General features: G+C 41.7%; 1 protein-coding gene across 1 annotated transcript in view; it reads right to left on the bottom strand.

Moving 5' to 3' along the window:
- LOC308294235 (inositol 1,4,5-trisphosphate-gated calcium channel ITPR2-like) overlaps window positions 1-15007 on the bottom strand; it is a gene marked incomplete at its 5' end in the record, with an annotated part of 96378 nt that overhangs the window by 80671 nt on the left and 700 nt on the right. The window contains 7 exons of the mRNA XM_080736962.1: window positions 4890-5042; window positions 5207-5290; window positions 5403-5501; window positions 5925-6083; window positions 7757-7843; window positions 7949-8058; window positions 8614-8669. Coding sequence (XP_080593088.1) covers window positions 4890-5042; window positions 5207-5290; window positions 5403-5501; window positions 5925-6083; window positions 7757-7843; window positions 7949-8058; window positions 8614-8669 — 748 coding nt within the window. The remainder of the gene's footprint in view (window positions 1-4889; window positions 5043-5206; window positions 5291-5402; window positions 5502-5924; window positions 6084-7756; window positions 7844-7948; window positions 8059-8613; window positions 8670-15007) is intronic.

Here is a 15007-nt window from a genome sequence, read left to right on the forward strand (position 1 = left end):
TGAATGACAGCCAATGTGTTCGCAATTCAGCCTAATTGATGCTTTGTCGGTGACGCATTGCTCAACATAAGTAAGAAACAGTACGAAATAATATTAATAATAATAGAACTGCATAATAGAAGGCGCAAGTGCCAACTTGCGCCTTACGGACAAGTAGGCCACACATGCACACATGGCCAACTTGTGCGCAAGCAGAGCATGTCAATGAAGACATTACCAAGAACGCTCTTATCTATCTATAAATGCGACAAATCTCTGTCTGTTTGTTTGTAATCCGCGTATCTCGAGAACCGTTCGTCCCACCGGCTTCAGATTCGGCACGCGCGTTCCCCGCCGCCGCGCGGAGTGCAGTGCCGGGCCTCGACCCGACCCGACTCGCGGTTTTCCGAAACCGGCGCGAAACGTTCGGAATCTCCTTATGCGGAGCTGATTGTTGACATCAGGCTGTTCCGGAGGAAATCGGCGCAAGCGCTGAGTCATTGTGACATCACTTCATAAAAGACTCTGACATCACGTACGCCACATGAGTCAACACATTCTCTGTGAATGTGTATGTATGTATGTAATCCGCGTATCTCGAGAACCCTTCTTCCCACCGGCACGCGCGTTCTCCAGATATGGGCATAAAGTCTGACATCAGAGTTTTCCGCAACCGGTACTGTGTGTGCAGAGATCTTCATATATGGGCATAAGTGGACAAAGACAAACAGATGGTCAAAACGGGTCCTATGACAACAGGTATATTGGGGTTTGCATTAAAGGGTGGGGCATTCATGGGGTTTGCATTAAAGGGTGGGGCATTCATTCCCTATTTCAAATTCGGCACGTGCGTTCCCCACCGCAGCAGGTAGTGCAGTGCTCGGCCTCGACCCGACCCGATACACGATTTTCTGGAACCAGCACGAAAGGTTCGGATTCTGATGTCTGACATCAGGATTTTCCGGAACTGGCACTGTGTCTGCATAGATCTCCATTTATGGGCATAAAATGGATGCAGACAGACAAATACAGATATCTCCATATATGGGCATAAATGGACACAGGCAAACAAGAAATCTTGTGAAATAAAATGTTGTCAACCAATCATCAAGGATGATGATACACGAAAGAAGAAGAAGAAGAAGATGGTGAAAGATCTCCATATATGGGCATAAAGTGGACGCAGACAGACAGATACAGATATCTCCATATATGGGCATAAATGGACACAGGCAAACAGATGGTCAAAACGGGTCCTATGACAACAGGTATAATGGGGTTTGCATTAAGTTTGTCTCCTCCTCCATCTGTTTGTCTGTGTCCCTTTATTCCCATTATGGAGATCTCTTTATCTGTCTGTGCCTCCGACTGTGTTGCAGACACAGTGCCGGTTCCCCCTTTAATGCAAACCCCATTATACCTGTTGTCATAGGACCCGTTTTGACCATCTGTTTGAAAAAGCGACAGAAATCTCATATATGGGCATAAAATGGACGCAGATAAACAGATATCTCCATATATGGCATATATGGGCATACAATGGATGCAGAATCACAAAGATCTCCATATACGGGCATAAAAGGGACACAGACAGACAGATACAGAGATCTCCATATATGGGCATAAAATGGACGCAGATAGACAGATATCTCCATATATGGGCATATATGGGCATAAAATGGACCCAGAACTATAACTGCAGTGATCTCCATATATGGACATAAAATGGACACCGACAGACAGACAGATACAGATATCTCCATATATGGGCATAAATGGACACAGGCAGACAAATGGTCAAAACGGGTCCTATGAAAACAGGTATAATGGGGTTTGCATTAAAGGGCGGGGCATTCATTCCCTATTTACATTGTTCCGAGTTGGCCAGGTCGCCGACTAGACGCTGGGCCGCCCGAAGGGCGGCCCAGCTTCTAGTCTATCTATAAATGCGAGAAGTCTCTGCGTGCGTGTGTGTGTGTTTGTAATCCGCGTATCTCGAGAACCGTTCGTCCCACCGGCTTCAGATTCGGCACGCGCGTTCCCCGCCGCGGCACGGAGTGCAGTGCCGGGTCTCGACCCGACCCGACGCGCGGTTTTCCCGAACCGGCGCGAAACGTTCGGAATCTCCTTATGCGGGGTTGATTGTTGACATCAGGCTGTTTCTGAGGAAATCGGCGAAAGCTCTGACTCATTGTGACATCACTTCATAAAAGGCTCTGACATCACGTACGCCACATGAGTCAACAAAAAATATCTGTGAGTGTGTATGTATGTAGGTAATCCGCGTATCTCGAGAACCGTTCGTCCCACGGGCACGCGCGTTCTCCATAGACAGATATCTCCATATATGGGCATAAAATGGACCCAGAACTATAACTGCAGTGATCTCCATATATCCATATATGGGCATAAAATGGACGCAGATAGCCAGATATCTCCATATATGGACATAAATGGACAGAGGCAAACAGATGGTCAAAGATCTCCATATATGGGCATAAAATGGACGCAGACAGACAGATACAGATATCTCCATATATGGGCATAAATGGACACAGGCAAACAGATGTTCAAAACGGGTCCTATGACAACAGGTATAATGAGGTTTGCATTAAAGGGGGAACCGGCACTAGCTCTGACTCATTGTGACATCACTTCATAAAAGGCTCTGACATCACGTACGCCACATGAGTCAACAAAAAATATCTGTGAGTGTGTATGTATGTAGGTAATCCGCGTATCTCGAGAACCGTTCGTCCCACGGGCACGCGCGTTCTCCATAGACAGATATCTCCATATATGGGCATAAAATGGACCCAGAACTATAACTGCAGTGATCTCCATATATCCATATATGGGCATAAAATGGACGCAGATAGCCAGATATCTCCATATATGGACATAAATGGACAGAGGCAAACAGATGGTCAAAGATCTCCATATATGGGCATAAAATGGACGCAGACAGACAGATACAGATATCTCCATATATGGGCATAAATGGACACAGGCAAACAGATGTTCAAAACGGGTCCTATGACAACAGGTATAATGAGGTTTGCATTAAAGGGGGAACCGGCACTGTGTCTGCAACACAGTTGGAGGCACAGACAGATACTCCATATATGGGCATAAAATGGACGCAGATAGACAGATATCTCCATATATGGGCATAAAATGGACCCAGAACTATAACTGCAGTGATCTCCATATATGGACATAAAATGGACGCCGACAGACAGACAGACAGACAGATACAGATATCTCCATATATGGGCATAAATGGACACAGGCAAACAGATGTTCAAAACGGGTCCTATGACAACAGGTATAATGAGGTTTGCATTAAAGGGGGAACCGGCACTGTGTCTGCAACACAGTTGGAGGCACAGACAGATACTCCATATATGGGCATAAAATGGACGCAGATAGACAGATATCTCCATATATGGGCATAAAATGGACCCAGAACTATAACTGCAGTGATCTCCATATATGGACATAAAATGGACGCCGACAGACAGACAGACAGACAGACAGATACAGATATCTCCATATATGGGCATAAATGGACACAGGCAAACAGATGTTCAAAACGGGTCCTATGACAACAGGTATAATGAGGTTTGCATTAAAGGGGGAACCGGCACTGTGTCTGCAACACAGTTGGAGGCACAGACAGATACTCCATATATGGGCATAAAATGGACGCAGATAGACAGATATCTCCATATATGCATGGGCATAAAATGGACCCAGAACTATAACTGCAGTGATCTCCATATATGGACATAAAATGGACGCCGACAGACAGACAGACAGATACAAATATCTCCATATATGGGCATAAATGGACACAGGCAGACAGATGGTCAAAACGGGTCCTATGACCAGGTAAAAAACAGGTATAATGGGGTTTGCATTAAAGGGCGGGGCATTCATTCCCTATTTACATTGTTCCGAGTTGGCCAGGTCGCCGACTAGACGCTGGGCCGCCCGAAGGGCGGCCCAGCTTCTAGTATACCAAACTCTGCTGACATCACCAGTGGCATCACCAGGAATGCTGGTCCCTCATTGGCTGTAAGCAGACACCTACACATACAATACATACATACATTCCCAGAATTCCATCCATTTCAGGGCTACGGTCTTCAAAAAAGGACACCTACATACTGTACATACCCAGCCGATTACAGCACTTGCGCGCTCTGCTTGCGCAAGTAACAAGAAAGGTGCAATTCTGGGAAATTGCAAGTGTGGTTGCACTGATGCGAGTCGCGAGTAATCCTCTGGGAAAAAAATGTGTACCTGATGAGTTCCGTCTTACTATTTAATAAATAGTGGTGAAGCTTCATGTGACATCACAATATGTAATATAAATGGTATTTATATTACATATTGTGATGTCACATGAAGCTTGACCAATCCTGTCAGTACAGAAAACGTCCATTGCACTCAATGGACTTTTGCAGTTTCGGGGTTACAGAAAAGTGTACAGAAAAAAGGGTTACTCTAGTCTAGGTGAAATAAAAATGGACAAGAACAATACAGCAACCACACTCTCACCTGAAAGGCGAGAACACTATGTTATCTTCATTATTTATTTATCTATCAAGTTCTGCCCGACAGTACAAAGGCAGGGCCCTTAGCCAATGAGGTGCAATTGGAAATTGGCAGAAAAACATTGGTGGTGTTAGCTGGAGTATTGGTTGAGCTTCACATGACTGTTAGCACGCTGCAGAATATAGTCACGTTGGCAACCACACTTGCAAATGAGCCAAAGGGTCAAATTATTTCTTTACGAGCGAGCCCACACTGTTTCGTAGGAACAGTATTTCTAGTTAAAAAAAAATCTTTAGCAGTTCAGAGAGGCAATTTGTGTCCCCTTTGTTTTACACCATGTGTTGTACCTGGACCTCCCACAGTGCTTTGGGGCTGGTAGCATGCTTAGCACACTGCCGCAGGGTGGTCCTGAGGAACACATGCTGCTGCTTCTTGTTCTTGTTCTCATCGCAGGTCAGGTACTTCTCCTGCTCGGCGTGAAACAGCCTCACCACGTCTCCCTGGCAGAGGACACGCATTAAACTGCTATGCTACTGTAAATCTGCTGCTGCTTGGCCTACAAACATGCAGCAATACGCACCCAAAACACACAGAATTGTATGAGTAGTATTATAAGTAATAAAATAAAAAGAAACCCATTTTAACACTCAGCATGTTCACATACCTCTTTCAGTACATCTTCTCTGTAGTCACTATACTTCATGAATAAGATGACCTTCCAGCTGGTGTTGCAGTTGACAGCATTGACCTGCAGCGCCAACCACAGATGGTTGATACAATATGGTTATGACGACAAGCTAAAATCATGCAAAGTCCCAATGAATTCAGCATAAGATGAAAGGCTAGGGAGCCCCACCCACCTCCTTGCAGCCTGGCTGGTCGGAGAGCTCAGTGGTACTGGCGTGAAGAGGCTGCCCTGCATTGTCTGGCATCAGGACCACCTTGTCTCCAGTCACCACCTAGAAGCCAGAGAAATGCAAACAGTTACAGTATACTCTGGGAGGAGATGCAGGCTCAGTCATGGTGTGAGAGTAGCTGGAAAGGCAAGAGTCTTCAAAAACCGCAAGTTCAGCATACATAACCTGTATGCTGTATATATAATCTTCATAGAAAAAAAGAAAAAGTAATAACAACTACTACTGTACTTTATGTGCAAGAGCAGTAGCATGGGACACACTATGTATTGTATGTATGTATGTATTACATTTATTATACATTATTTACATCAGTGTTTGATGGGTTTAAAGCAAAGATAGTAAACTAGTGATAAATATAGCAGTCATTTACCATTTACCATTTACCCTGTGGTTTGTTGTTAGGGTTTCTCTGGGTAAAAGCTTTGCTAAATGCCTGAATTTACTGTGGATTGTATGTTATCTTACGTTATCTCCTTCACTGCGGAGCTTCCAGAAGGGCTGAATGTAGAACCAGGATCCCTCGTTCCCATCCTGGTCCAGAAACACCCGCATTGCATTCTTCTCCAGCAGGGCAGGAAGACGCTTGTTCACTGTCAGGTACTTGTTGCTCTTTATGTGCAGGAGCTGAAACAGAGCAGTTGGGTAATTTCGGTACTACAGTACCTGCGGTACTACTAACTGTGTCATTCATACCTATTCACCTGAAAAAGACTATCAAGGTTATGATTAATTACTGTCTCCAGATGTTTTTAGATGAATTCTAAGTTGATCTACAGTAAATTGATGAATAGACTAAATGTGTTACAATTGTATAATTGTAACACTATAATATATATAATATATAATACTTAACTCAAGTTCCTTGTGTACTAAAGTTGTTTGAGTGACTGATTTTAGCAGTGGCAAGCACAGTCCTTTAACATGACATATTCTCTAACATATCCAGGGCCAGCCTGGGTGCAATCTCTCTACCTTGTCTGTTACTTATTGATAATATTTCTGGATTCTCACAGTGCAGCATGAAAATGCCCTGAGTGGCGTCTACACAAGAATGCGACGAAGAGCACTTGATCAGAAAACATCAGAAACGCCTCTACAGGGGCCTTTGGCAGGTCACGGAAAAGGTCAGGGAGAGAAGGATGAAGCTGACTGGGCACTGTGTTGGGCACCCAACAGTGACTAACATTTTAAAGTGTTATACCTACAACTATTGTAGCACTTACTGTACATACACAGCCAATGAAACCACACATGAAAATGTGTCTGCACAATTATACTAAGAGTATAAGCAGTCATGAATATTCACAATGCTTTGTAACAATGATCATAACATAATGTACTGTAAATAAATGTATAATTACAAGTCTGAACACTTTGCAAGGATCATAATCATCATAAATCATAGATCATTATAATACCCAGAAGTAAAGGTTAGGTAGACACATTGTGCGCTGTTTTAATGAGATTTACTGCTATAAACTATACAGTAACACCCCCGGGTCATATCGCTAAGACACAATCGCTAAGTTGGAGGCTGTACGTATGGTCGGACGGCGCCAGGGTCATGCCCGGGACACACAGACATACGCTACATACTGTAGACAGCTACACACCCAGGTTTAGTGAATTAATAGCTAGATTATGACACTTGACCTTATATTTATATAATTATATATAAAGTCAATTATATTATAAATATATTATAAATTGCCTTATGTGTTATGATTACTGTTATAAAGTATTATAAGTACATAGCCTAACCTTGCCTCCCGACCTTTCTATTGTAAATACCATTTATTTTTGGATCGTGTTTTACTTATTTTTTCTGCATAGTACTGTGTTTTATTTGTCTGTCATTCAATACTGTATGAGTACTAACAGTGTTATAAGCCTTTTATAATGCATTATAGACATGGGGCCCTATTTTCGTCCATGCCTTACCCATTATCCCTAAACACTTTTGCCATTTTTTTACTATTTTGAAAAACATTTTTAAATATTTCAAATAGCTGATCTACAAGCTCACAACGTTTCAATGTAGATCGGCTATTTGAAGTATTTTAAAATGTTTTTTTTTTTTTTAATAGTAAAAAAAGGCAAAGAAGTTTAAGGATATAAGGGGTAAGGCATGGACTAAGGTATAGTTGATGGGCTTTATATGTGTGTTATTCATTCAGTCTGTAAAGCTGCACACCAACCTCAGACACTGAAGGACAGCAATGCAACCTTGGCATGAAAACACGAGCAATGCTCTGGGGGCAAGAAAAGCTAATAGCAATGGAGAACTGCGGTTGTACCTGGATGACTCGACTGTATTGAACAACTTCTCCCAGGAGCTTATTGTTCTCTGACTCGTTCTGCTTCTGCTCTAGCTCTGCTGCATGCTGGGTGATAGATACGTTAAAAACATTGGGAGACAATGGTATGAATTAAAAATGCATCACAGGTAAGTGGTGGTGTAAGGTCATCAGCTATGAGACAGATTCTACCTGTAACTTCTTGAACAGCTCTTCCTGTGTTCCTTGTTTGCCATGTTTTGCGTTCCAGAACTGCTTCTGTGCCGAGTACGTGTTCTTGGGACACACCTTGAAGAGGCAGTCTAAGGAGATAAGAGACAATTTAGATGTCTTTATTCACAAATAGCAAATACAGTATGTTTGTGAAGAAGCTGGTTAGACAATTCCAAACCCACACAGTCAACTCTGGTCAACCATGGGATTTCCTGTGGATTGTGGAACCAGATAACAGTATTGCCTACCATATACTTTGTAGAACTATGGAGTCGCTCGCCAAAAAGAACAGAGTTTCAAGCTACAGTAAAATTGTGTGCCATCTATCTATACCTTCACAGAATCTGAATGTATGTGTGAGGGTGTCTGTTTCTCCTGGTCAAAACTTGAATGACCACAAACTTGGTTCCGGATGACCAGTGCAGTGCAGAGTGTCAATTCAGTCGGACCAACTGTTTCAGAGAACTGAATAAACACGAATATCTGTGTCTGATCGTCAGTGGGTCTGTGGAGGACGCAGCAAATCTCTGTGTGTTTGGGGGGTTGGGCAATGACTTTTAGCTGACTGGCCAACCCAAACCATTGGCTCCACTGATGGGAACTGGCCTAGTTGCATGAATTATAGGCTCGATTATCACTCTTACCTCTGAACTTTTTGGGTGGGGTGGCCAGGTCTCCTTGGTCGGGGTGCACAACACACCTGTCATCAACAAGCCTATGGAGAGAAAAATATATTTTTTAATCTTTTTGGCATTTTTATGATTTATTGAGATAGGAGTATAGGGAGACAGGAAACCTCTGGCAGAGGGAGGGTAGACATGACGGGAGTTGTATTCAAACGTCTCACAACTCCTCACAACTCAAGGTGTTTACTGTATGGGCACAATGGTTGGTGCACTAACTAGCTGAGCTACTGTACCATGCACCCTGAGCAGAGTAACATTTAAATGAAAAATACTTCTACTTATCTGTACTTGGCTTGACCTACTGTTAGTAAGGGGATTTTAAAAGATATTTGACCAATCTGCGAAGTAAATCGTTACCAAGAAATTTCTTCACCAATGTGTTTCTAAAGGTGTGTAATAATATGTAGTAAAAGGTTGAAATTCAACTCCTGGGGGAAACTTCATAAAAAAACTGATTTGTGTTTGTGTCCCATTAATTTACTATACAGGGAAAAAATACAAAAAATAAATCTGCTTTAAGTAACATGTGAGGGGTCTAACTAGGGGGTTTTCATGATGCTGAACCCATTGCAAGCATGTGTTTTGCATGAAAAACATTCCTTGGGCTAAAATTGGACCACAAAACGATGGTTTAGTGATGAATCATCACTTTTCACCGTTTTGTGGGGGCCATTTGTAGCCCATGGAATGTTTTTCGTGCAAAACAAATGCTTGCAATGGATTCAGCATCATGAAAAACCCCTAGTTAGACCCCTCACATGCTACTTAAAGCAGATTTATTTTTTGTATTTTTTCCCTGTATATAGTAAATGAATGGGACATAAACACAAATCAGTTTTTTATGAGGTTTCCCCCGGGAGTTGAATTTCAACCTTTTAGTACATATTATTACACACCTTTAGAAACACATTGGTGAAGAAATTTCTTGGTAACGATTTACTTCGCAGATTTTCTTATGTTCCCCTTACTATGTATATGTGCATGTATTATGTTAACTGATGCGTTGATCTTGAAATGTACTAGTTTTTTACTCCCGCAGACCTTTAGGCACACTGGACATGGGCACAGTAGCAGCCTAATGTCATGCGGCTTCTGGGTGTGTTTGAATAAAACGTTGGATCGGCTGGATCATCAAGTAGAAAAACTGCTTCTTTTTCACACAAAGAGCAGGCCTATTGTCTTGGACCCTTATGGATCAATATTTACACTTTCAGAGTTACATTAACACTCAAGAGTTAAGGATAATTATACTGTAGGTGAATTCATGCCACTTTATCATCAGCTCCATTTGACAGTGTGCATTTATCTACAGAACAGTTTACACTATGCCATCTGGAACTATTCAAAAGCATTTCTGCAACATCTGTGAGCCTGAATGAATCTTGGTATAAGAAGTGACAATATCTGAGATAACTTATTGAGTTGACGAAGACCTTTATTATTGCCGTACAGTCATTACAGCCATTTTCGTACCATACAAATTACCATAACATTTTTGGACAATATTATTCTGAACAGTGGACTGGAGATTCAAAGGAAGCTCCATGACAGACAGGCATTGCTATGAAGATACGTGTGTAACTACATCTATAGGTTTAGCTGTGTATACTCTCTTTTCAGGCTGTGACCCCCCCAAATAATCATACTTGAACCCTGTCAAACACTTGGAATGTAGGAGTTAACTCGGTTCCCCGGGTAAATATTGTGAAAATAGCATATCTACAACCTCACAACTCCTCGCAAAACCTAGCTTATAGATAGGCTATTTTCAACACAAAAGACAATTTGGACAATATTTGTAGCCTGACACTCAGCCTGAATTGACATTTCGTTTCACTTCATTATTCAGTCTGAAGTCAGTTCCGCCCACAGCCTTTGCAGGGATGGGCGTTGCCGAAATGAGGCACTGTTCAGCGATTGGTTCACCGACCAACACATGACATAGTGTTGTTATGTGTGCCTGGCTGGCTAGTGGCTAACCTGTTGCTTGCTAGTGCTACTTGCTAACCAAAGAAACAGTCAGAATAGGAGCACTACGAACTAGTAATCAAACACAACATAACATGCCTGCTACTGGTGTTTCATAGCGAGATCGATACGATCGCATTTTACCGCAATTTACCGCATTTTACCGCGACACGATGTGCGGTACGGTACGGCGGCGGCGCTGGTGTACTTGGAAACACACATGAGTTCTGGGAAACCCCCACCCACGCTGATCACAAGACGCTGATTCACGACGCTGATTCGCCCGTTTGGATTTTCAACCGAGGCAGGCCTCCTCATTGAGAGCGATTCTAGACCTGAATCGCAGAAACAAAAAAATTAAAGGGGTGTGGCTAGCGATTCAGGGTCTGGAACTAGGCTACAATATTTGACCAGTTTTTATATTTTCAACACAAAAGACAATATGGCCAATATTTGACCAGTTTTTATAGTAAAGTTTGTTGATTACCCTTGATGGGTAATTCTCTGTATTTCTATGCGTCATTAGTTCGACTAAGGGGTCGGTTAGATTTTAGGGTTACGCTTAGGCATAGTTTTACTGAGGCTAGGGTTTGGGTTAGGTTTAGACATAGTGGCACCAGCGTCGGCAGGTTAGTGTTCACTTCTACTGTGCAGCAACAAAAAGGTTTTAGTGTTGTCACACTGTTGCCCAACAGCTCTGTCACCTCACTCAGTGCTGCACTCTGCTCTCCTCACTTCACTTGTCTTGTTTACTCCACTTGAAAATAGCTGTCACAGTGTTATAGTTTGCGGGCGTTAACTTGTTAAAGATGACAAGTGTGCAGAACCTCTGCTAATGCTTTTGAGTGACAGATACTGTATGAGGCGCTCTGGACAAAAGTAAAATGATTGCGCTTCCTCTTTCCATCTCTCCCCAACATGATATGGCACCCAGAAAACAGCAGAGTGTATGGAAATACAAATGAACAATTATAAAGCCTGCTAAGTTAACATAACAAATGTAGCACATTTGGTGTACCATTTTGAAACAGGAGTATGATCATGATGATGATGATATGATGATGATGATAGGCCTACTCAAAATATATATTGGGCAGTGAGGATGAATTGTGGTAGAAACAATATTGTTCACCTTTTGTGTTCTGACCATCTGAGTTATCTGTTGTTTAGGGCAGGGGTCTTCAACAGGGGGTCCCTAGGGCTACAATACAGGGGGGCTGCCAAATCTGTGTTATAGAACATTGTTATAACAATGTTATAGAACATTCTTTTTTACATTAACCACTTGAACCCCACCATCCCGATTCTGAGAAGAACTTTAGCCAAAAATAGCAGATCTACAAGCTCACACCGCCTCGCAGCACGAGGGGAATAAGGGAACAAAAACAGACCAAGTACAGAGTGAAAATCAACGTAATAGTATTGACGGTTTAAGTGTTTACATTTATGAAAATACACATTAACATCAGTCCAACACTGATGATAGTGCTGTCAAACAAGTCTAAGAAACCATCTATGAAATCTATGAAAAGGTTTAATATATGCTACACAATATTATACAGGTTCCTGCTTCATTGGCCTCTCAGCTAAAGGGACCTTGGCCTGAAAACCGTTGAAGACCCATGTTTTAGGGTACAGCTTGGTCCTGTGACACAAGCAGTTGGACTCTCTTATCTTTGTGTAGATAACTAGACTCACTCTCTTTCCCTGAGAACTACTGTACCATCACCACCCTGAATGGGGGGCCTGAAATATTTTAAGTATATCATCATCGCCATCGTCGTCGTTGTCATCATTATCATCATCCTCATAATCATCATCCTTCATCTGGTTCACATTAGTGTAACAAATGTGTGCCAACGTGCAATTTTCTTGTTGTTCTCAACAAACGTTAAGCCAAATCATGCTAGGGAGAGATGGAAAGAGGAAGCACAATCATTTCACTTCATATTTGTCACTTAAAGGCTTTGCTGAGGCTCTTCGCACTTGTCATCTTCAGCAAGCTACAGTAGCACCCGCAAACTATAATGCTCTGACAGCTATTTTCAAGTGGCGCAAAGAAGACAAATTATATGAGCAGAGCTGAGTACAACACTGTGAGTAGGGCTGCTACACAAGTGAGACTTGCGACTGCTACACAAATGAGAGGTGCGGCTGCTACACAAGGGCAACAGGGTGTGTATGTGTGTGTGTATGAGTGTGTTTGTGTGTGGTCTATGAGAAAATGCTGATTGTTTTCTTGCAGTTTACACTAGGCAGAAACAAGAAGAGAATGCCAGTACTGAAACGGTTTAAAATATTTAAATATTTTAACCCTAATCGGATTATGAGACCATGTGCCCCTGAACTCGCACCTGTGCGCACAATAATGCCAACATGTAGCAGCCCCGCCTCTCATTCACAGTGTTGCACACTTTGCTCACTTGAAAATAGATGTCACAGCGTTATAGTTTGCGGCTGTTACTGTAGCTTGCTAAAGATGACAAGTGCGAAGAGCCTCAGCAAATGCTTCCAAGTTTTTCTTGCAGAGCACATAAATTATGTGGCTAATTCAAAATGTGAACCAAAGCAACCAATAAAGGTACAATGCATAGCTGAACTGCCTGGATGAGACACAGCTGGTGAAACATTAGTGACAACAGTTTTGATCGTTTTTAATAATTCAAAGTAAAGGAAATAGAGTAGAGTAATCCACCATTATGTTGTTAAATTGATTATTAAATTGAATGAATTAAATATATGATTATATATTTGCAGTGTTCCTTGACCAATGTATGACCATGTACATACTCTGGGCTATGATGACGATCTTATTGTTTTACAATTGCTGCTACAAAGTTGAATTGAGGAACCAAAAACAATAGCTTTTTGAGGCTATTGTTTTATCTTCTTCAATTTAAATAAGCTGAGTAAGGAAAAACCCTCAACAGCAATTTAAAAACAGTTAACTACTGTATAATAAGTGTGCTAATGCATCAAAGAAATATTGAATATTATAATTTTGGGCAAGTAAACATGACAAGTAAAACATGATCAAAGGGCAAGTGCATTTAAGACCTTGACACCCGGCCGAGTCTTATCAAAGAAATAATTAAAAATAAATTGAACCCTGCTTGGCACTTGGCATCAAGTTGGATCGGGGCAAGTCCCTGTCACATATACTACAGGTACTGTGATATGTCCAGGGGGTGTACTTTTACATCAAGCTGCCTCACAACAGAAACAGGAGGTGGGCTGGGCCACTATGGCTCGGGAGACATTTGGTTCCCAAAGGCTACTTATAATCACACTACGGTATAATGCATTATAACAGTGTTTATAATGTATTAGGCTACATTATATTAAAACTATGGCCAAGGCCAAAGTCTGTGAATTATTAAGTATTACGACCAATCGACCATACAAGTCATTATACACTTCTTTATAATGTGGTATGCTTTGTTTTAAAGCATTGTGAATATTTATGAGTACTTAGAATTATAATGACTGTATACAGTGACACTGGCTCCCGGTTGCGGCCCGCACTGAATAAACACTGATGTTGACCTTCAAAGCAGCGAAAGGTACGGCTCCTCCATACCTCCAAAACCTGATCAACCCCTTCTCCCCCACACGTTCACTCAGATCAGCCAACACAGGGATGCTGACAGAACCCTCGCTAAAAACCCCAGGACAAAAATCCACTCTCCCCTCCTGGCCCCCAATTGTGGAATAAACTCCCTGTGGCACTTAGAACTACAGACTCACTCCCTAGCTTCCGCCGTGGACTGAAGACTCACCTCAGAATCCACCTAAACCCATAGCACTACTGTAACACTCCCCTTCCCTCTATGACACATGAAGCTAGATAGCATTTTTAGGTTTTAGAAAAGTCTTTTCTTTTTTTTACTGATTAGGTGCATGGTCTACCCATGTTATTTTTTTCTAGATTGATATTCCTATGCATTTGTTGTATTGTTGTTGATGTACTGACACATTATCTTGCTTATTATATTGATGTATTATCTGCTTATTGTAAGTCGCTTTGGATTAAAAGCGTCTGCTAAATGCCTAAACTGTAAACTGTACAGTAGTGTTATAATTAGATCATAATGCATTATAAGTATGTTTATAATGCATTATGGACATGCCTCAAAGAAGCATAATCGTATTGTTACGTGTGGACAGTGTGAGAAGTTAGTTCCTTTGTGCCAATTCACAATCAACACCAAACTACGCAAAGTAGTTCAACCTGTTGTTTAACAAAGGTAAGGATGGGGAACAATATGTAGGCATATGGACACTGGTTTCATGCACACTGGTTTCTGACTTTGTGAGATCCAATTTAAACTGTAATATACTTTGCAAAAATCTGATTAAGGCAGTGATCACATAAATTAATTTA

The sequence above is a fragment of the Nannobrachium achirus genome, assembly GCF_963921795.1.
Source record: "Nannobrachium achirus genome assembly, chromosome: 11".
NCBI lineage: Eukaryota > Metazoa > Chordata > Actinopteri > Myctophiformes > Myctophidae > Nannobrachium > Nannobrachium achirus.